The sequence below is a fragment of the Abrus precatorius genome, unplaced genomic scaffold (assembly GCF_003935025.1).
Source record: "Abrus precatorius isolate BTA unplaced genomic scaffold, Abrus_2018 Scaffold8, whole genome shotgun sequence".
Lineage (NCBI taxonomy): Eukaryota > Viridiplantae > Streptophyta > Magnoliopsida > Fabales > Fabaceae > Abrus > Abrus precatorius.
Window position 1 is genome coordinate 17,353,456 of NW_020874428.1, and position 24,759 is coordinate 17,378,214.

General features: G+C 26.8%; 2 protein-coding genes across 2 annotated transcripts; both read left to right on the top strand.

Moving 5' to 3' along the window:
- Positions 1 to 1,307: 1,307 nt before the first annotated feature.
- Positions 1,308 to 5,662, top strand: LOC113874347 (probable LL-diaminopimelate aminotransferase, chloroplastic). Its single transcript, XM_027512573.1, has 10 exons — positions 1,308 to 1,381; positions 1,485 to 1,513; positions 1,687 to 1,754; positions 2,093 to 2,209; positions 2,407 to 2,469; positions 2,616 to 2,720; positions 3,005 to 3,055; positions 3,395 to 3,715; positions 4,432 to 4,638; positions 5,345 to 5,662. Exons 1-10 carry the CDS (start codon positions 1,308 to 1,310, stop codon positions 5,660 to 5,662), a joined length of 1,353 nt encoding a protein of 450 aa, XP_027368374.1.
- A 16,549-nt stretch (positions 5,663 to 22,211) lies between these two features.
- Positions 22,212 to 22,617, top strand: LOC113848277. Its single transcript, XM_027477731.1, has one exon. The coding sequence runs from the start codon at positions 22,252 to 22,254 to the stop codon at positions 22,489 to 22,491; it is 240 nt and encodes a 79-aa protein (XP_027333532.1). The 5' UTR covers positions 22,212 to 22,251; the 3' UTR covers positions 22,492 to 22,617.
- Positions 22,618 to 24,759: the final 2,142 nt, after the last annotated feature.

Genomic DNA, 24,759 nt, shown 5'->3' on the forward strand with positions numbered 1-24,759 from the left:
CAATAATTTCAAATTTTTAATACTTGTAGTTAGAAGAATTTTCACGGTGACATCATTCTAAAATTTTATGCTACTTAAATCAATCTCATGCAATAAATCAATCTCTTGTGGGCAAACTAATGAACTAATTAATATTAGTAATGATTATTCCTAAATTAAATAACAAACTCTACTAACTTCATAAACAAGTCAGTGTAACGATCGTCATTCATATTCAATAATAGTACTCTTTAACAAGTATTAAATTACAGTCTAAAATAACTTTATACTTAACTTCCTTAAACATGTTTATGGACAAAAATTGTTAGGGGCATTTACTTCACACAAAAATTTCACATTATTTAAATGATAAAATAACATTAATTTACACAAAAGTACTATATTAAAAGGAAAAATCATAAAAATAAAGTTTAAAAAAATTAAATAGATAAAGAAAATTATATTAAGTGCAATAAGCATGGTAGTAATATTCAATATTATCAATATCAACATCAATATTCATAGCATTATATATTATACCAACAATCTAACATATGTAAGTAGAAAAATTTTACTGTCACTATTATCTTAAAATTAACGCATCACAATAAAATCCATCCCATCTGACTGAGTAAAAACAAAAACTAATACATATGATGTTAATATGTATTTATTACATTCTATTAGTTAATGTTCAGTTAGGAAGTTTTTCAGTTAGAGGCATGAAAAGCCATAACTAACACATAATCCAATCAATTTACACTACATTTGATTAACAATTATCAAATTCTATAAAATCGTAAATTCTCCGACTTCAATTAATTTAGAAATTTTCATAAATCAAAATATTAGAGTTCTAAACTTAGTATAACTTAAGCTTCCATATCATAAACAATTTTAATTGGATCTACATTAAAATTCAGAACAATATAATAATTATAATAATTTGTGTCTTTCTTTAAGACATCCTATCGATTTTGGAAGTACTATCACTTATATACATTAGGAGCAAGATTTTCTCATTCTCTTGTAAAACTAAATGCACTCGTTAATAGAAGTCTAAACCCACAAAATATTAACGGAAAGTGTATTAAATATTTCGGGAATGGTGTGGGCCCCAACATTAGTTGAAGCTTGAAACTAAAATGTAAACATAGACGATGCAAGCACAATTTTGTGTGGTGCTCCTAGATCCAATAATTTCATACTGCTCAGACTCTCCTCAAGTATAAGAAGTCTAGTGTGGCTCAATGTCTCATCACCTCTTGCTCAGTTTACAATATACCTCCATACTTTGAGGATTGCAAAGTTTAAAAAGTGCAAAAAAAATGCCTTATCAGCTATCATATTTTATGTGCATACCCCATGCAGTGTCGGTTCAACCTAGTACAACACCAAGCAGGTGCCTTTAAATTCTAGTATCAGCTATCATATTTTATGCTGATGTTTTGTTTAATACAGAGCACATATTTACTTATTCATTTTATGTTCTTTGTAACTTGTAGTTCCAAGTCTGACAGAACACGGAGAGTTGGTGAGTTATGGGCAGACTATGTAGCAAAATTTTATGGAGTATCTTCAACTCTGTTTGCATTTGACTTATAAAAATCTTATCATGCCATTGAGCAACTATCTTATAATTTAATTTGGGTTTTGGACATTTTTATTCATGATTGCATTCTATAAACTGACATATATACAATATAGATTATCTCACAAAAATCCCTCGGAGTGCCAACATGGAAAACTTCCATAGTGGATATTTGTTTCCTGAGGTCAGTTATTTCTCAATTTTCCTGGCTCATATATTACAAGCTTATGCTAGTGTTTCGATATATTTTGGCTTAGTTTAAATTAGAGTGATTTTTATGGACACTTGGGAATTCTCTTGGTTGGAATTGCTTACCATCCTTTAACATATTGAGCAAGTTTAGGTAAACATTTATTCATAAATATATTTTGAAGTTCATTCATAAGCTGAGCCTTTTCTGTTAGCCCAGATAAACTTTTCCAAATACTCTAATCGTCTCAATGATTTTATATAACTATGTCTTAATAGCCCATGTCTAATTGTAAGCTTTAGTATCTTATTACCTTATCGTACCTTAACCAGATATTCCGGCGTGAGTCTGAATATTCTAAGAGGAATCCAAATACAAGGTTGATAAGACTTGGTATTGGTGATACTACAGAGCCAATACCAGACATCATAACATCAGCTATGGCTGAGGTATTAGCTCCATTAAAATTGTCAATATAGTTTATTCCTTATGCACATATAATCTTCACTTACTGATGGAAACATGAAAGGGGATTTGATAAGATAACATGATTTTATTGATACTATGATCACACAAGAATTATTGTAGAAAATGTAATTTTTTAATGAATTAATTAAGTTACAAAATATGCTGTATTTTTTTGCAGCAAGCATTGGGTCTATCAACGGTTGAAGGCTATAGGGGTTATGGACCTGAGCAAGGTAACAGGGTAAAGTGCCACTGCTTTTCTGTCTTGAAATAAATGACATGGAAATGCCATGATGCTTCTCAGCATGAAGGAGAACTATTCTAGCATCCTAAGATATCATTTTGCTCTTGGATTTCATGTTCACAAAAGTTCATTAACATTTTCAGGAGCTAAAGAGGGCAATAGCAGAAACCGTTTACCAAGATATGCAAGTGAAAGAAAATGAGATTTTTGTATCTGATGGTGCAAAGTGTGATATTTCTCGCGTTCAGGTGAAGGAAGTTGCTTCATACAAATATGTTACCAATTGACGACTTGGCTTATTTCCATTCCACATACTTTCCATTAAACTACCCTTTACATCCATGGAAAGTTAGCCCTTTTCTTTTTCTTTTTGATATTTTACTAGACGCATAAAGGATTGTAAACAAAGTGATGAAACACATATCATACATAAAAGGAGAGAAAATGAAATTCTTTTTTGCATAGATTTTAGAGATTGTAATATTTATATTATAACAAATTACTAATTAATTTTTGCCATATTTATGGGTAGATGCTTTTGGATGGTAGTTTGTCGGTTGCTGTGCAAGACCCAACTTTTCCGGTAATTACTTTTAGATTTGTATTTGATCAATATTGAACTTTGATATGAAAATATGTAATTTTTCGCTCGAAGACTATATTGAGTTCCAGTAAATAATTTAATAATGAAATTTATTGAATTAGTTTTCATAATTCCAAATAAAATTCCCTCTCAATCCTTTAAGAAACTTTCAATATATGATTATTTGACTTATTTTGAGGAAATAATAATTTATCTTCATTAATATTTAAATATAAAAAAGAAATTTCTTAGAAATAAATTTAACTATACATGCATTTATATCAATACTCTCAGATCTCAAACATTCACTTATAACTTGGTTAATTTACGTCTTGACAGGCGTACATAGATTCGAGTGTCATTATTGGTAGGGCTGGCATGTTGCAAGCAGAGACTGGAAAGTACAAAAATGTCGTGTATATGAAGTGTAGACCTGAAAATAATTTTTTTCCAGACTTGTCAACCACTCCAAGAACTGATGTTATTTTCTTTTGTTCCCCAAACAATCCAACTGGTAATGCTGCATCACGGCACCAACTGAAGCAACTTGTTGAGTTTGCAAAAGCAAATGGGTCTATGATAATTTATGATGCTGCTTATGCTGCTTACATATCTGATCAAAGCCCAAGATCAATCTTTGAAATTCCTGGAGCCAAAGAGGTGGTGATAGCATTGAATTACCTCAATAGTGATTGGTCAATGATGGGTGTGCTTTGAGCTATACTTCATGCTGATTTGTTTGATTATAACAACTAATTTGAAAAATGAATAGAAGAAATATTTTTTAGAACTATCAATTATTTATTAAAATATGTGTTGTGGTGCATAAAATTGAGTTTGACCCCAAACCACATGGGTTTTCTAAAACTTACTTTTACTTAGTTAAAAACTATAAAAAAAAAAAAAAGTATACTTTTCTTTAGAGGATAGTTATTATTATACTTTTTTTCAAAATCTTCTCAAAATATTGTCAAAATAATAATTTTTTTAATTCTTTTAAAAAAACTTAAACAAATAACATCAATAACCTCGTCTAATTAGGTCACACTAGTTACACGAGTCACATAGTATTATTGGATTGAATCAAAAATTACATTCTTAAATATATTATTTACCATAAAAAATTATATTTTTTTAAATTCCTTTGGTATCCTCAGCCTTCCACCCCTTTCATAAAATAAAAATAAAAATCATCTAATATATTCTTTTTCATACTTCTAGCGATCTTCTTTACATATATTCAAACTATGTTTTATCATTTATTTTACTTGATAAGTATTATACCAACATCTCATTATATACTTAAATAAGTACAAAAAGGAGTCCGTGAGTCTGTATATTCATGACTTGTGAGTTTTGTGCGTACATGAGTGCAGGTGGCAATTGAAATTTCATCGTTTTCAAAATTTGCTGGCTTTACTGGTGTCCGCCTTGGGTGGACAGTGGTCCCTGAAGAGCTTTTGTATGCTAATGGTTATCCAGTCATAAAGGATTATAATCGCATTGTTTGCACTTGCTTCAATGGTGCATCTAACATTGTTCAAGCTGGTGGACTTGCATGCCTTTCTCCTGAAGGATTACAGGTTTCATTTCTCACAAGCTTCATTCTGTCAAACAATATGTATTTCTCTTTCTTTCATTTTGGTGTTTAAATAACAATTAAAGTGTGATTAGTACACAGTGTAACACTTTTAAGTCTATTTTAGTGTAAAATTAATATTTGCTTTTGTAGGGAAAAAGAAACCGTTGACTATAAGTTCTTTTCTAATTGCTCTCATACTTCGTCTTTTGTGTCTGGATTGAATAAGATTTTCATTAAAGTATAATTTTTAAACTTTATTTGTTTTCGCTCCTTTCTTTTGTTTGCCAATCATAATGGCAATGTTATTTTGTAAGTGATTTGGTCATCCAAATACTCTGTCTTCCTTAGGAACAAGATTTTCGGTATTTTTATGATAATTATCTTTTCCTTTTTTTTAATTTTAAATTAAGATGAAAGTACTATGCACATTACATGTCTTAATTATTTTAAGGAAATGAAATTGAGATTGCATAAATACTGAAAGAAATTGGGTTTTGTAGACATAAAAATAGACAGATTTAATCCATTCAAATTTGTTTTAAAAAAAAGTAAAAACTTATCTACCATTAATTTAATTTTTTTATAAATATAAGTAATTTTGAATTAACAGCAAACAAACTTTATTTTTTTCATTTTATATATTTAAAGTGACAGAAAATGAAGTTGGTGGTGAAACTAGCTTATGTGTGTCCATTTATGCGTTTCAGGCACTAAAAACAAGCGTGAGGTACTACATGGAAAATGCGAAGTTACTTGTTGACACGTTTGAATCACTTGGTCTAAAGGTATATGGAGGAAAAAATGGGCCTTACGTGTGGGTGCATTTTCCAGGGTTGAGTTCATGGAATGTGTTCAACCATATTCTTGAGAAAGCAGCCATAGTCACTATCCCGGGCATAGGATTTGGTCCTGGCGGCGAGGGCTATATTAGAGTTAGTGCCTTCGGTCGCAGAGAATCTGTATTGGAAGCTTCAAGGAGATTGACAAAACTTTTTAAAAATATATGTTATATATCCAAATGTTGACCATTATTTTCACAAGTCAAATTGAAAGGATGAACTTGTATACACTAAAAACATTAATGATAAGCTTTGATTACTAAACCAGTCTGTTGTTAAATTATCATATAGACCCTTCATTCTTACTTATAAGATTGTTTTAGTTAGATATTATAAATTAAGAAGCTATTAAAATTAATTAAAAATAATAATTATAACAACTTATTTTTATTTAATCATTATTTATTAAAAATTGAGTATAAATTCGACTTAATAGTGTAAGAGAAATTTAGCTTATTTGTATTCAAATCATGTTCATTATACACCATGTTAAGGACTTCAAGTTCGTACTTTTATCATAGATTTTTGTTTAATTGTTTGGGCTTGTCTCTTTTTTCTTGAGGCTTTTTATTTTTGGTTAGCCTTTTTTTATTTTTCATTTTAACTTGACTTTCCTTTTTTGGGGGTCTTTCACTTTTTATAAAAAATATTTTTGGTATTTATTTTTGTTATCAAATTTTAATATCAATATTAGAATTTGAGTGAATGTGAACCCAGATCCAAAAGTGTAAGAGAAATTGGACTTAAGATTTAATAAACATAGATAAGTTAAATAATCAATTTATAAAATTTTGTAAATATTTCAATCTAAGAACCAAACATTTTTTAAGAAAATCTTATAAAAAATTAAAAAGAATAATTTAATTGTCATCTCATTTATAAACGAGGTTTTTTTATAGTCTAACATGTCTATTTACACTTCCCTTTTAACTTTTACTTTACATTCAAAACTTATTTTTATTTAAGTGTTTTCTGAAGCAAAAAAATAAAATAATTTAAGTATAACTTTCTTCACATGAAATGAAAATGAGATCAACAGAAATATTGTTTTCTTTACATAATTTGGTTGATGAAATTTTTTTAATAACAGATTTAATAAAAAATATTTTATTTAATTATTATATTATATAAATTCAAATGAAAAAATATTTTCAATTTATAAAAACTTTCAGTGTTCTTTATATAGCCAAATTAATATGAAAAAAAACGTAAAAATATAATTCATTTCCTCTTTGCTTGGTTTACACAGCAATAAAATACTATGACTTTTGTTTATATATAAAAAAATTTAAATTCAAATGAATAAATAGTTAAATATAATTTACTAAAGAATTAAATATAAAGATAAGTTGATAAATGATATTTTTAGTAATGGAATCTATAATCAATGTTAAAAGGTTAAAAATTAGACAACTAGAAAAAAAAAACTAATAGTGACAAAAAAAATGTAATTAGATGCTAACTTTTTAATTTAGAGATAAAAAGAAATTAGTATCAAAGTGGTACATTTCGGTCGCTAATGTTCGGCATAATAATTTACTTAGCAATCAAATTTGCAATCAAGTATATGTTCATTAGATTGTTGTTGATTTAGCTATATTTTGATCGATGATTTTGTTATAGACTTCAATGATGAATTTGGTTTCTGTTTATCTTTAAACGGTTATCAATAATTTGGCAGTTAATATTAAATTAAAAAATTATCAATAATTTAGTTATTGTTAAAATTTTATTGTTGATTACAAATTCAATTGTTAATTAAAATGATTTGTTCACTTGTTATATCTATTTATGTATATAAAATAGATAATTCAAAAGTAATACATCATAAGCCCTAAAAACTAGCTAGGCACAGGCACAAATTAATACCCTTAAATCTTACTTTTCTAATAGAGCAAACCTTGCATAAAATAAGTATGTGCAACCTAAGTTTTACATGTATGAATAAATGTTGTCTAAACTTAGAATATGTAGAACTAACACTAACTTAATTTAAATGAAAATTTATAATAAATGATTGGGAGATAGAAACTAAAATTTTATTGGTTGAAATACTTATGTCGTAGGTTTTTAACAAAAAAAAAAAGTGGCATTCAAATTCAACGTGTCTAACTCAAGTAATGAATCTACAAAGAAACTTAATGCATATACACTATTCAAATGACTTAAAAAAAACTCAATAATAAAAAAATAGCATATTAATATTCTCTATTATACTTCAGACCAAGTATTGCTACAAAGAATATAGAATATATGCTTCTCACATTTAAGTGCATGATGAAATACACAGTGATACTTGATATTTAAGTACAATATTAAAAGTCAAATATAATTATTATAATGTAATGCAAACAATGCATGCCTAATTAGAAATCATATCAAGTAAAGCTCAAATAGTGAAAGTGGTAACATTATAATAAAGCTTCCATCTAGTTTAATTAGATTCACATGAAAATAGAATATTGTTGTTCTCTCAACCACTACTTTTAACTTCTAGTTTTCTCTTTCTTAATTTCCTTTTTTTTTTTATCATAACCATTTTTTGTATAATTATATAGTTTTAAAATCTAAATTTGATAAAGGTAGAATGTCAATAATACAAATATGCAAGAGAAATAAGAAGATGAAATGAGTTTTGAAATAAAAAATATGAATACAATATTTTCTCTGATGAGGATGTTGTTAATCATTGAACAATAATTGCAATTGCAAATCATAAACCACATGCAAAAGAATAGTCTAAGATAGAGAATTTATAAGAAAAAGAGGTTCTGAATATTTTCATCTCTCAACTAGCGTTATTAAAATTTCACTGGATCCATCAGTTAAACCACTTAAACTAAAATTGGGCCTATGAGTAGAGTTGTCAAAAAGTCCATTTGACTCAGTCCTAACCCTAATCCATGTGGGTTAGGGCCAGGATTTGGTAGGCCAAAAGATTCATGCAAAAATTATTGATATGACCTTTTTTTTCTAATTTTTTTGGTTCCAAAATGATGCATTTCTACGATCACTGATACCAACATAAGAGGTTTTTATGGGTTAAGTATTATATTAAGCTTTTATTTTTATTCAATTTGAAACATATAACTTAGACTTTCAGTTAGCCATATCAAAGACTTATTTGCTAGTCTAGGATAAGAATTGACATATTAGCTGGACTTAAAAGATTAGGAATCTGGCAACATTATATTACGTATTTATTATTGTTTAGCTAAAAAAGCAAATAGCTTATCCTGACTTTGGCAATCTCTCCTAAAAATAGAAGATTGCATCATGAAAGTTGAAGCTCCCAATCTCTCTACTAGAGATGTAAGGATATTCAAGTAGTGGTTTCTACACAAACTGTTGGAAATTGGAATAGTTTTTCTATAAAAAAATTTTTTTTTCATAAACTACTTAGAAGTATTGTATCATGAGATTTTTATATAATCATAATAAGATTTAAGAATTTATCACAAGTTAGAACATAATCAAATTTAGAAGTTGTAATCAATCATCTAGACTAAATGTTGCATAAGCATTGAATCCTTAAAGGAACTCACCAAATCCAAATGAGCATCAGCCTTCAACATCTCCCCTTTCACAAGGAATGTCTCAGAATTGGTGGCACAGCTCACAACATCCCTGAGTCCAATAACTTCATCCAAACACCAATAACTCTCAAAGCTTAACCTTGAAAATTGCCAAACAATGTAGATAAGTAAAAGTGAATAGAATATTATTACATCAGGCATTCGAAAAAGAAGAAGCAGTAATATTATTTTATGAAAATTGTCCAATAAAAAATTGTATAATAGAAAAATTTTCAATTGAAAATCAATTTTCTATTTTATTTAAAGAAAATAATGCATTGCCTAAAATGTGATGTATTTGAATATCACAATATTAACAACACAATCACCTACTTGTTAGTTTACAACATTTTGTTGCATAATAGACTTTAGTGTTTTTGTTTCAAGGTCAAATGCTTATGCTTGTTTCTCATCTTTATCTAAAACTCATAAGCAATAAACATAAAATTAAACAAAATTACATTTGTACAAATTATATAATAATCATAATGTATTATTAAAATAAATATTACCACTTGAATTTTCAACAAAGTCATGCAACCAATTCCTAGTACAAATTAACATTTGTACATTCTCTAGAAGAGTAGAACTTCTATATTTAGTGAGAACACATCCACCAATACTAAAAGTAGATTATGATGCCAATATAGTGATTGGAATACTAAGCACGTCTCGTGCTAACATAGAGAGTGTCAGAAACCTCTTTTCATTATTCTTCCAATAATGAAGCACATCAAAGTCTTCAGTGTCATCATATTCAACTTATGACTCATCCAAATATAAATCTAATTCACTCTTACCAATAATAGACATAGTTTCATTTTGAAACATTTTAAACTCCTGCAAAATATAACATAATAATTGTTTAAAAAAAATAAAAATAATTAAAAATAAAAAACACACCATGATTAAAATAATACAAAAGAACATATATTGAACAACTTTGATTTCTTGGACTTATTTCCTTCTCCATGTGACTTAGGCAACAAATTTGATTCACTACATGATTGAGAGCCACTTGTAGCACAGAAATTGTTTGCATATTCTTCATAAAGTTTGTCAAACTTATCTTTCACATTCTTAACCTTCTCTTGAGAGGTTAAAGGATTAAGCTTAGTGTAGCAAAATCTTAAGAAGTCAAGCTTTAAATGAAGGTCAAGAATAGCTCTAAAAGCTAACACTACATGATAATTCTTCCAATATTTTTCAAATTTTCCTTTCATTCGTGGAGCCATATTCTTTATAACATCATTCTTATTCAATAAATATTCATTTAGCAAACATTCAATCTTCCAAACTTGCATAAGATACAAATTTGAAGTTGGATAACAAGAACTGAATACCATATTTGTAATCTTATAAAATGGCCCTAAAAATTCACGCAATTTATCTCCTTTCCTCCAATCATCATATGATAGACAATATTCATAATTTCTATCAATTACTTGAAGAATATCAAAAGCTTTTTCAAATTTGATTGCACTCTCAAGCATCAAGTAAGTCGAATTCCACTTAGTAGACACATAATCTCAACCCAATTATTGTGTCTATTCCAGCATCATGCACACAATCTTGAAATTTAACTATCCTTCCATCTAATTCTCTCACATACTTAACACTCACTCTAATTTTAAAGAGTAATTCACTAGCTACTTTTAGACCCTCTGAACAATCAAATTCAATATATGAGCTAAATAACGCACATGAAAAATTTCACCATCACACAACAAACTATTCTGCAAACGAATATGGTTCTTCAATATATCTTGCATATTATAATTAGTAGAAGCATTATCTAAGGTGATAGAAAAAAAAATCTCAATTCCCCATTGCTTCAAGCAATCAAATATATTAGCTTCTAATTCAACTTCAATGTGAGGAGGTTTTATTCGGCAAAAATTAAGAATCTTACTTACTAATCTTTAATTCTCATTAGTAAAATAAACAGTTAAACAAATTTAACTGTCACTAGTGGCTACTGTCCAAACATCCGAAGTGAGACATACTCTGTTAAGAATATTAGACATGACTTGTTTGAGTTTTTCCTTCTCTTTCAATGAAGCAATAGCCTTAAAGCCAACCAGTCTAGGACTCGTGTTGCAAGCCAACAACTGGCATTATTCTTTCTTAATCTAAAAAACATTACCTATTAAGCAACCAACTTTAGAATAGAATAAAATCACAAGAACAAAAATACAAAAACATATAAATTTATATTAATTTTAATTAACTATTTATATTAGTGGTTTATATTAAATATTTACATATTAATAAATTTTATTCACATTAACGAGCCTATAATTAGATAGTTAAATAACTAAAAAAATTAAAAACTTAATGAATAACTAATAGAGTAGTCATACAACTTACTGACATCTTAAATTATGCAGAATATTTGTCTCATCTATCTACAATTTACAATAATATTTACGTCGTTCATCCAAGTCTCATAATTAGAAAAGCTAATAAAATAAGCATGTATATTAAACATGCTTTAGATTCACATTCACTTCAAAGTTAAGTTATAATTTTTGCTTTAAATATCTAGAACATTACGTTTCTTAACATACTTCTAAACATGCTTACTATAGTGCCAACAAAACAATATGTACCAAAGAATCTCTAACCAAAGTTTCAATCTATAACAAAAATCGTTGAAAACAAACAACCATTCTCAAATAAAAAAATATTGTGATAATGATTTCATATACTTAGATACACAATTAAGATTCATATCCAATTTGAAAGTGAAACTAGAGCACATAATGATTACATATGATCTGCAACTTTAAAGAAGTTTTCCTGCTCTTGCTTACAGTCAAACAAAACAATATTTCTAGCCAAACAAATGATTTAACTAGAGACAATAGCAAAATATAGAATACGTTAACAAATCAAAACTAAAAACTAACAAACAAATAGCAGAGTAACGGATCCTTACAAGAAGTGTTGGAGGAGCAACTCGTGAAATATTGAATAGGCACCTCAAAAGGAGCTTCAAATCTGAGAAGTGTTGGAGGAGCAACTATGAAATACGAAAATAGATTAGGGTTCGTGAAATCTATAGCATTAGCCACTTACATTTATGTATGATTTAGAGAAAAGGGATTAGGGTTCTTGATATTTTGAGAATGGAGACTAGATTCTTATGAGAGAAAAGGGATTAATGTGAAGTATTTCAGGGTTACGGCCAACTCATGAATAACCTAACCTTGACCCATATATTTTGGATTATATAATTTAGGGGTTAATCATTATTTTTTAATTAACATAGGATTAGGGCTGGATGAATTTTTTCAGGACTGGGTCTTAGGCTACAATCCTGCTTGACAACTCACCCTATGAGGATTTGTTCCATGATGTAAACCATTAATGCTTTTGAATGGATGCAAACTCAAAAAAACTGAATAAAACTAGTTATTAAAATCAATTTTTCATTAAACTCAAAAATTTTAAACTTTGCATGTCGAGAAGTTTGAACTTATATAATAACAAACCTTTGCTCAAATAAAAAAATATTGCATCACTAAAATATATATATATATATATATATATATATATATATAAAAACTCAATAATTAGACCAAGTCATCACCTTAACTAAGTTTTCAACAATTCTATCAACTGCTCAACTACAATATTTTACATATTAAAAAAAAATTATTAAATTAAATATAAAAGTATAATAAATATGTTCATAAAATTTATTAATTTTAGATGTATCTAAATTCAACTCTAAGAATTAAATTTAACAAAATTATTTAAAAATTTATGATATCAAAATAATTTTTTAATGTAACACAAATAACTATACTTTTATATGAAATTTATATATAATAAAAAAATTTTGACTTGATTATATTTTTAGTCTCTATAAAAGTAGCATCATTAGAATAATTTTTTAAAATTTTTTATTAAAATTTAATTTCTAAAATTTTTAAAATATAAAAATTTAGTCTTTACCATCAACTAGACTTTGTTGAATGATTAATTGAATAATAAAAATATAGTTTATCATTATCACATTATAGTTATTTTTTATATTTATTATTTAAAAAATAATTTTACAAAAAGGTATCTAAAAATATTTATATTAGTTTAAAATTTTAATAATTAATCTAAATCATATTTTCTCACCTCTCTCCACCTTTAATCCCTCTTTTTAGGAGGTAAAAACTTAACTTTATCTTTATCTTCGTATATTACTCTTAAATTTCATTTCTACCTCAAACTCAAATTTTCATCCTTACAAATCCAATGTTTCTCTTACTTTTTCGTGACAACGCCCTCTTTTCTATCAACTCTAATAAAACTCTCTATCTCAATAACATTTTCACTTGTTACTCTCACACTCACACTGTCTAGTATGCAGGCACTTTTTTTTTTAAATCTTAAAATCACAACAAAGCAAACACATCATGAAGAGTTCAAGAAAGCACATTAACTAATTTTCTTGGAATTAGCAATCTTTAAGCCAAAACAAGAGGATATAATGGAGTATTTAAAAAAAAAAAGCAATGAACCGAAGAGCTCAAAATATTTTACAAACTCCAAAATGTGGCATTGACGAATGCCTTTGATTCATAATTTAGTTATGTGGCATAAACAATGATGTTTCGCGCAACCTAAAAAAGCAAGAACTCGAGCAACATGATCATTGCCATGATTTTAATGGAGAAGAAAAGAAGAATGAAGGACAACAAAGGAAGGGGCGGAAGCATGAGCAAAAGAATGACCATAGACATAGAAAGTATTGCGAGAACGAGAAAGGAGCCTAACTTGAAACAGTGAATCATGATGCTCTTCTTGTGCATGCTCTTCCTGCGCGGCAGAATGGTGGTTTTTGTAACATCATTCTTTTAATATATAAATAATTTTTATTTATAACTTATATTATTAAAACATGATTAGGAAAAAATTGATAAAAACTTGTATATTTGGAATAAATGGTACAATATAAAAATATGAATTAATAAACTTTACGAATTTACAATATTTCTCCTTAGAAGATTTCCACTGTCAATAAATAAAATACATAAGTGATGTTATTACATTAAATTAAATTTATCTGAGCAGTTTCTTTCCCATAATCTCCGCAAAGTATGACTCTAGAATGGATTAACCATCTCAATTTCTTCTCTTTCATTATCTGAAAATAATCAGTAAGGGTGAGTACTTCCCGCCCCACTAAGTTTCTTTTAATATAAATTAATTACCAGTAATTAGAGTTATAACCTAATATCCTATTCTACTCCATTATTAACAGGGTACAGTCCATATTTACATCCATCACATCCAGATACACACAATCATACAATCATCAATTAAAGCACATACCACAATTCACTCACCATACATACATTTCTATATTGACTTGTATGTTATTATGCATGTGTCATATCATTTTAATTCATATGTCACAATACATATGTCCCAGTAACACCCGTCGATGCACTACAATACACGTATCATAACAATATAAATTGATCTACTACAATACATATATAATAATCATACATATTCTATATCATATCTCATTTATAACACTTTTTATCATAATTGTCCCTGGGATCCCTTGAGGACTTCTAGCATAGATAGCTGCTGGTTGGCCGCACTATCACGGATACATGTGTGCCGCCCTGGCCCCTTTTAGCAAAGGTATAGTTAGGAGCTTCGTCGAGAGATGAAGGGGTAGCCTGTGAATGTTTATTTTCAATAATTTATTGTGCACCCTTCTCATTGTTAACATTCACCATCCTCATTTTCCCAAGATTTCTCACATCTTCTCCTTAACTCTATACCCTCAGTGTATCGTTGTCCTATCTATACTCATTCTCTTTCTCATTCTCAACATTTCTCATTTCACATTCTTTATATCAATCAGCATGTTGATTCATGAGTCACAATTTATATAAATTCACGGATTACAATATATATGATAACACACCTTTTCAATGTGCTATAATTTATATCATAATCACTCTGTTTCAAGTTGTGTGGACTCATGCACTGTAATCACGCTTCATATTCTTTCTCAATCATATTCTCATTTCTTATTCATACATCACATGCTTTCACTTTCATTCAACACTTCATTCCTTTCTATAATTCTACTTATATTGCATACATTTCAGTCATCACTTTATACCTACACTTATTGCATCATACCAGTTCAACATATAAAGTGGTCATACAAAGTCATATCACGCAACTAATACAATACATCAAACTTATCACAGAGCCTACCACACAATGTCACACCATACAATCAGTACAATATGTCGAAGGTCGAACACCTTTGGACTCAGCCTAGCTCGTACAATCTCAATATATAGTCTCCTAACCTAAAGTTCATTATAGTATATCTTTTATTACTTAATTCATATACATCTTAAGGAACTCAGTTCTAAAATCTCTTAATACTACTTAAACCCATATTCTTTCTAAAAATATGATATTATCAGTTTAAAATAAACTGCAAACCTCTCTTTATATCAAAATACACCTTTGTCATATGATACTATCAAAATTTACAGAACTTTACTAAGTAAGATACTCATATTTCTCAAAGAACCACTAGATCTATATATACATATATAACTACAGCTAGAAAATACTCCCCTTACCTGATAACGGTTCCTCCAAACTAGTTCTCTGAGTGATCTACGGAGAAATTCTACACTATCCACGGAGAGATCTTCCAAAAGATAAGATTTCTTAAATCTGAAAAGAACGGATGTTTGAGCTCAAATCTGAAGGAGATCCAAAGTTATTGGAGGTTTTCTCTGATAAAGGAGAGGGAGAGAATGAAGATAATGGAGAGAGATATGTGATTTGGTTGAAAATGAAGATTTTAGGGCGAGAGTTCCTTAAATATCTCTCAAACTCGCAACTTTCTCGCTACAGCGAAAAAATCAGAAGTTTTCTTCCTTTACTGTCTGTCATTCTAGCTACAGCGAAAGCTCCTTGCTACAGCGAGAGATTCTAGCTACAGTGAGAGATTCTAGCTACAGTGAGAGATTCTAGCTACAGTGAGAGGGCTCCAGAATGTTCCATTTTCACCGCCTCATTCTCGCTACAGCGAGATATCTTATAGTTTACATCAATTAAACATTTCTAATTTCAAATAACATGCACAAATAACTAATATTAATTGTAATAATAATAAATTACAAAATGAAGGTGTTACAGTTTTGTGATATCACAAAGGAGAAAAGAAGAAAGAGAATGATATAATAACTTTTTAGACACTTTTTTGTAAATATTAAAAATAATGATAACGTGACAATGATGAGTTAGATTCCTATTACCTAGCTCATCACTCAACAGATGATGGTTGATAATGAGACTAATTTTAAACATTTTATGACTAAATTCTAACATTTTTTTTAAGGACTAATTCTAAAAGGTGCTATTTTTATAAAAATAAAAAATATAATCAAGTCTATTTTTCAAGTATTTTTTATATAAAACAATTATATTCTAGTTAGATAAGACCACCATATGATAGTAAAATTCCCCCATAAACTATGTAACACAAATACATTTATTGGCTTGAATATGAAAAAAAAATTCATATAAAATATATTAACACTTAATTATTTAACTAAATATTTATAATGTATAGAAATTGAAATTTTAAATGAATATTTATTGGAGGGATATCTATATAAAAATATATATTAATATTTAAATATATAATTTAAAAATATTTTTAGATTAAATATGTTTAGTGATTAAAACATCATAATTTTTATTAAATAATTTTTAAAAAGTTAATATTTTAAATAATTTTACTATATATTGTATGTATGTTTATTTTAAAATAAAATACATGTATATTTTACATAATAATAATTAGTTGAGTATAGATATTATCATTTTATAATTGATAAACTTATATATAATGTTGATTTTAAATATGTATTAGTTCAATTAAAATTTTATCTTTTGTTATGATAATTTTATTGGTATAATTTTAAAGAAAGAGAAAATTGCCTTACTCTAATAGTATAAAACAATATAGAATTTAGTTAGGTCCAAAACTAATGTAGAATCTAGATTTTATACATTAGTTATAACTTAATTGAGATAGAAAATATCTATTTTCTATATCAGTTCTTAAAAAACAACTTATACATTCTAAGTTAGTTGTACAGTAATCAATAAAAAATTATTTACATCAATTAATAATTGATATAAAATATAACACTTATTACGCTGGTTATATTTATATCAGTTCTTTAACTAACGTAAAAAATCATTTTCAATCAACGTAAAAGATTATTTTTATATTAATACTCTAAACATTTTTTATATAAGCATAATTTCAATGATCTCATCTTTTTATATAATATCTATTAATTTTTAACAAAGATAATTTTCTTTAATTTTTTCACTTGTGCTAAAAAAATATATTTACAAATTATACCCTAAATGTTGTTTATTGCACTTTTTTTTTCAAATTTAAATAATGATGATGTGTATTTTAAAAGATTTTCAATAATTAATTGACAACATTTACTTCTATTTATTTAGTACCATTCTCTTTATATTCTTTAAATTTGTTGACAATAAAATTTATTTAATAATTAAATAATGCATAATTGTGCAATTTAAAAATTTAAATATAACTTGTGTTATATGTTGTATTTTTAAAATTTACTAAAGATCATCTCGTGCATGGCAGTGATCTCAAAAAGTTATTTAATATTTTTATTTAAAAATATAAAAATACATTATTTTCATATATTTAATATATTTTAATATAATTTTTAATAAAAAATTACTATTTTTTAGTTTTTAATCAGTAGCAACACTTTTTAATATTTTTATTGATTAAAATGTAATTTTTTTTGCTTAATATTAGACTTTCTAAAAATCAAAATAGATCTCGCCGAGTTCTTTACTAAGTACAAAACAACTGACATGAGAAGAAGTATGCTATTAATGACGTTAAATAGAGGGTTTAATTCTTATTAAATATGTAATTAAGGCACTGAAGATTAATGAGTCGAATTATCCTGTAACAATTAGACTAACCATTTTCTCGAAACATTACTTCAAATACTAATACATAAAAAAAAAAGTCAACTTTTTTTTGGTAAAATAATGAAGGTTCCACCTCATCATTGACCAAATGTGATCACTTGTTATTCTAGTTTTAAAGGAAGAAAAAAACAATCAATCATCATCCATCAGTTTTCAGGTGATATCATATGAAAAGAACTAAAAGAGATAATGTTCTTGGTGGAAGCGCACAAATTATCAATTACTTGGCCACCAAGACTAACAATATTAACTACCAAACAACGAAAACATGGGTATGGAAGTGGTCCCAAATATTCCCAAGCATCCACAAAGTGTACAAAGAGTCAAACTAAAGATACACACACTTGATTAATTTATTGACTCTTTGCTTGTTGGCCAAGTCAATCCAATAGAGACATGCTTATAAATCAAAGCCACCCCATTAATCATAAAATATTTAGTGTCTAAGTATAGTAGTGAGTGAGTGTAGACACAGAAGATGGCGTCGGGAGTTGATCTTGCTGAAGCATATGTGTTGCGGAAGCTGCATAAAGAGAAAATGAAGGAAACAGAGAGTGGAAGAACCAAGAAGGCCACACTTGGTGCATCAAGTGGCTGTTTCTCTTGGCTTTCTAAAGGGCTCAGAAGACCTACACAGATAAGAGACAACAATGAGAAAGAGTTTCCTAAGGTTTTCGCAAAGGATAAGACATAGATACGATTTTTTAGTTGTTTTTTGTATTATTTTTAATTTAAAATATTATTTTGTTTCAATAATTCGTGATATCACTTTTTGTTGAAATAAAATTTTAATTTTAATTAAAAAATAATCTAGTTGTAATTTAATGTACAATGTGATTCAGAATGTTGTATTTTATAATATTGTTGGTGTTAATATTCACCACGTGGGTGAAAGTTGACTTCATATATGCTAAAGCTTCAAGAGTTGTATTGTATTTTCTTTCTTAAGAAACTATTACATATTTTGTGTATTATTAAAGTTTTACCTTAGACAAGTCTAACTCATTCTAAATTGGATTTAAGTCTAAGCGTATTTAACAAGATAACTCGTTTTTAAAGTTTAGCTTAACATGTTTTCAAAAGTATGATTCCAGAAAAAAATATATTTATAAATTTATGAGCAACGATTTAGAAGAATTTATGACTTGTGCAGCTTATGACTTTTAAAAGTTATTTTTAGTTTATTTTAATATTTTTTATAAATTATCAAAATAAATTATTTTCAACTTATTTTAATAAATTCTATATTAAATTTATAACATAAACAATCATTTTTTAAAAATTATTAATAAGCGTTTAATTAAACACTATTTTCAAAATGCACCTTAAATATAGACCAACAAACTTACTTCTAAATAGATTGTATTTGAAATTTAGATCGAAGTGAAAAAAAAATTGATATAAGAGAGAAGAATTATGTGAAATTTATGTTAAAAAGAAATTAAGACGAGAAAAGAAATTTGATTTTTTAAAATGTTAAATTTTATTTTATTTATTAATAAAATGTTTAATTTATTAATAAGCATTTTCAACAAACCTATGTCTTTAAACAGGGTTATCATCTATAATTTTCAAAATAATAAAAAATTAATTTAATATAGATTATTAAAATAAAAATTTAATTAAAATCATATGATTTATTTTAAGAATCATGTATTTTTTTTTTAAAAAGTCACATAACTTTTATGTTTTAATTATAACTATTTATAATAAAATTTTATAACTTAAAATGATTATCGAATAATCTCATTATGTCAAATTTTTATAAAGTAAATTAACTTCATCAATATTTTATCGTCTTATTATATTTTAACAAATGATATATTATTTAAAATATAAATAAATATTTAATATTCAATAAAATATTTAAAAAAATTTAATTTGGGTTAACAACTACATTCATGATCTTCATGAAAAAATTATATTATAATAGTTATCGATTAAATTGATGAAAAAAGATTAAAAAAAATTAAAAGTTTCATTTTACAAAATTTAGCGCCTAATATAATTAAATCTTGATTCTCTCTCTCAAAAAACATTATTATAGTTTCAAAATGTGATTCTTTATAAATTTAATTAGTGATATGGTTTCAAAAATTGAACTAAATAAGCTACTTAAATCGGTTGGATTAGGAATAAGTTAAATTTTCAGTTTCGATCATTTAAAGATTAATAATAAATATTTTAATAAATTAAATGAGACTAAATAAAAAATTAAAAATATTTTAAAAGTGATATTCAATTTAAAAATAAATCTTAAAATCTTAAAAAATTGACACCTAAAAACACTTGTTTAAAACAAAATCTCGAAAAACTCCAATTTAAAAAATGAAATTTGCAAATTATACATAGAGATAGATTGATGAAACAAAAAAAAATAATCAAGAACTAATTAAAATATATTAGAGTTGGAGCATATAAACCAAATACCAATGAATCGTTCTGAATTAATTTTTTAAAAGAAGTGGACTTTTTTGCTTTTTTTAATATTTTTTAATTTTAAAAAAATAAAGGTTGATATATGATACATGTATATTTTATTTAACTATTTATTGTATATTTTTATCTTATAAAGCATATAATATAATTTTTATATTAATTTAAATTTTTATTTAACTTAATTTATAATATTAAAATATTATTTAATGGTAATTAGTTTCACCCTGATTGAACTATAATCAAACCATTAAACCAATACTTTTTACCATTTCAGGTTTCTTTTCTATTTTACCATTTCAGTTTTAAAACACGATCAATTGACTATCATGAATAGAAGTCAATAATATTGTATTTTTTTTATTATCTTACATTATATTTATTTTAAACTTAGTGCTTATGCTTTACAACAATTCAATCTAATTCTCACAGTATTATAATACTTGAGTAAGAATAATTGATGAAGTAATTTTAAAATTAATTGTATATATGAAAATTATATAAAAAATACTTTTTGTAAGAATTTAAATGAAAATTAGATGTTATTTAATGTCTTCTTATTATAAATAAATATGTTTGAGATGAATAAGACTACAATAAATAAAAAAGTTTTTTCTCTAAATATTTAATTTAATAATACTCAAACTTGAAATAATATTTAAAGTTTTATGATTTTTGGACCACGACGATTGAAATATTTTTTTGTCTTTTTATTTTAAAACAATGACGAGAATTTCATTCTCTTAAAATTTTATATTTTAAGATTTTTTTATATAAATTGAGCTAAAATAATTTATTTTAATTAACTTTAAAAAATTAAATCAAACTAATTTACTTTAAAATTGACTCGTGAACTAGCCGTCTGAATAGCTAGAAGCGTCGAAGGTTACATACAGATCATTGGTTACGAAGTAGGAGCAAACTTGGCAAAGAAGGAATGTCAGTATGTCACTGTGGATGAAAGATGACACATTCATCTTCCTCGAACCCTACCGTTGATTCGTATGTAGGGCCATTTACGTTTGCAATGACATACGCTAAACATTATTGTATTTCTCTCTTTCAAAATATCACTATTTTTTATAACATTTCTACTTTTCGAAAAATTATTATTTACACTTTATTAAAATATCTCGTTGTTGCATAATCCATCTGTTAAATTTCCATTAATTTTGTTCATTAAGTCTTTATGTAGAAACTATAATATTCAAAATAATTAAATAAAAGTCATAATTATTAAATTATAAAAAATAACTATCTTCTTAAAAATAAAATACCATTTCAATAACACATTTTCATATATTTTTATTATTGATTTCAGTTTATTAATATTGAAGAATAAAATATAAAATTTGATAAAATCAAATCAATCGTAAAATTATATTTTAGAAAGTGTGTTAAAAATGTTATTAAAGTTTTAGATGAACTTGTATATTTTAAAAAATATTTTCCTTTAAAAATTGAAAAAAACAAGAACTATTCTTCGAAGAAAGACAGTAGTAAGCTTAAAAAGAAGTCTTGGAGAGAATGGGAAAACGCGGCAAAATGACGACCCCACCGAAGCGCACCCAACTTTGATTCAAAGTGGAACACTTTTTGCTTGTTCCACAAGCCAAAACGAGTCTATATAAAGCAAACCCCATGTATCTCCTCGCTTCATAGTTCTAACAAGCCTTGAACTGAACATCATTCGTTTCCAAGTTCCAACCCACCATGGCAACGGCAAGTTATGGTCTCGCTGAAACATACGTGATGACCAAGCTGTACAAGGAGAAAATGAAGAAGCAAGCACAAGAAGAAAAAGAGAGAAACACCCACATCAAGGTTCATGCAATCACAACAGATTCCGAGGACAAAACCTCAAGTGGGTGTTTCTCCTTTCTTTCCAAGCAGCACCACAGGAAAATTTCTCGGATATCTGATTACAATGACACCGAAGTCGCCAAATCCTGATTAATGTTGGCCTTTTCGGATTAGTGTTATGCTTTTAACTACAAAGATTGTTTAGTTCTTTCAATTCTTCATCTTCACTGTATCTTGCTCTCTTTTTTCTTTTAATTATTAGTATTTATGTACGTACCCTCGAATTTTTGTATTTTTAAATGAAATGAACTATGTTGTATTGTGAAATCAAATCAACTATTGTTGTAAATTCCTTGTATTATCATGAAGATCATTTGTGGTAACTAAAATAAAAATGATTACCAGATAAAGAGAACTGTTTGTTTTCGTGAATGACAAATTTACTTTAGATATCGCCCTAAATAAATGGGTAGTTGACAATGAGAGTAGGTCAGATGATGATGCAATGAATGGTATTTTTAACTAATATTCAAGCGGGGGAAAAGTTAGGGGTTTCCGGATTTGCATTATGCTTCAAACTGGCATCAGAATTCATGATATATCATGTGAAACGGAACCGTTTCCAGATGGGAATCTCTTTTATCTGTTCTTCATGAGATGGGAATCCATTTAAAACGTATGTACATAATCCACCGCCACATAATCCACTGTGCCTATATGCCGTCATGTGATTGAGAGGATATGGGATTAGCTCTGACACCATCATGCTATGCACATCTTAACAGTCCTTCAAAACAATTACCGTTGGGTACACCTAATTCAAATTCCACAATTGAATTATATAGTGTAGCATATATATTTTTTAATGTTTATAGTTAAAATTCCTTTGGAAAGATATTTTAAAAAATTTTAATAGTTCAAAATCAAAATTATTACAATTATTTTTATTAAGTTTTAATGTAGACCCAGGTTATATTTGACATTTTTAAGCAGTTTCAACTTCATAATACTAAAGTAAATGAGATACTTAAAAGTGACCAGTAAGAAGAAAAACAAAGAGAGCTTTCAGGCCCATGATCAAGCTAGTTTCCTCTTGGCTTTCTTTGGTCCTTACGGGTGCAGTCTTGGAGAGTGATTTTTGTTGGTTTTTAAATGGGGAACATCGAAGCTTTATCTTTTATGCTTTAAAGTATTTGTAATTTATGATTAGGCTTCTTAGCTTTTTAATTTCTCCTTTCTTTTTCAACAATTTCTCCGTGACTTGTTCTTAGGTGTCGGCTTCTTTTGGGTTTGTTTTCGGGCTACCCTTATTATTTCTCTCTTCTTTTTATGTCGAAGGCTTATTATTTCACTTGGACTCGGTCTTAATTCATCAGAGTTTTCCCGACCTATTTGTGTCTGATAATTAGGAGTTTAAATTTTGAATGTATTATATAAATTTTGATTTAAATATATTCTAAGTATCATTAATCTCTGTATACGTTAATTATTTTGAATGTATTATATAAATTTTGATTTATCATTAAAAATTATGTTTTGGTCAATTTCTCTCAACTTGTCTATGTCGATACTCTACTAAAAATAAGTTTTTGGTATCATGATTCTACACTTCTAAAATTTAATTTCTGAAATTATATTTTTCACTTTCAAAATTTATTAATAAGTTTTTATAATTAAGATTTTACATTTTTAAAATTAATTTCTAAATTTAGATTTTCACTCTTTAAAGAAATTAACTTGTGTTATTATTAAATTATTTTAAAATAATTTTTTAGAATTGAGATTTTACATTTTCAAAATTAAAATTTCATACTTTCAAAAATTAATTTCTAAAATTATTAATTATTTTAAAAAAATTTTCAAAAATTAGAATTCTACACTTTTGAAATAATAAAGTTTATGAAACATTTTTATACAAGTTTTCAAAATTTAATTTTCAAAAACCAATTTTAAACTGGTTAACTTTCACTTTAGTTCTTAAAATATGTATCATGATTAAAATTAATCGTATAAATCTTAAATTTAAAAATTTAGTTTCTAAAATTAATAATTATCAATCATGTTAGTCTTGTCATTAAAATTGAGTAATAAAATGATGATTTTTCACGTTAAATAACACATAAAAGGACACAAAATAGCAACATTTTAAGATTTTTCAAAAATAGTTAACTTTTTATCTATACCTTTTAAGCTTTTCAAGAGCAATAATGTTCCTTTTTCTTTTTTTACTTCATCTTATTTCAAGATGTCTTCTTTCCTGCCTATCTACTCCACTTTTAACCATTCCTCTTCTTATTGATGTCATTGTCATTTGACAAAAACATCATTAACTCTCTTCCTCTCACACCTCAAGCATTGAAACACGAGTCACTTTGTCATTGTCAACATTTTTTCCAACATCTCTTATGTCTTCAACAA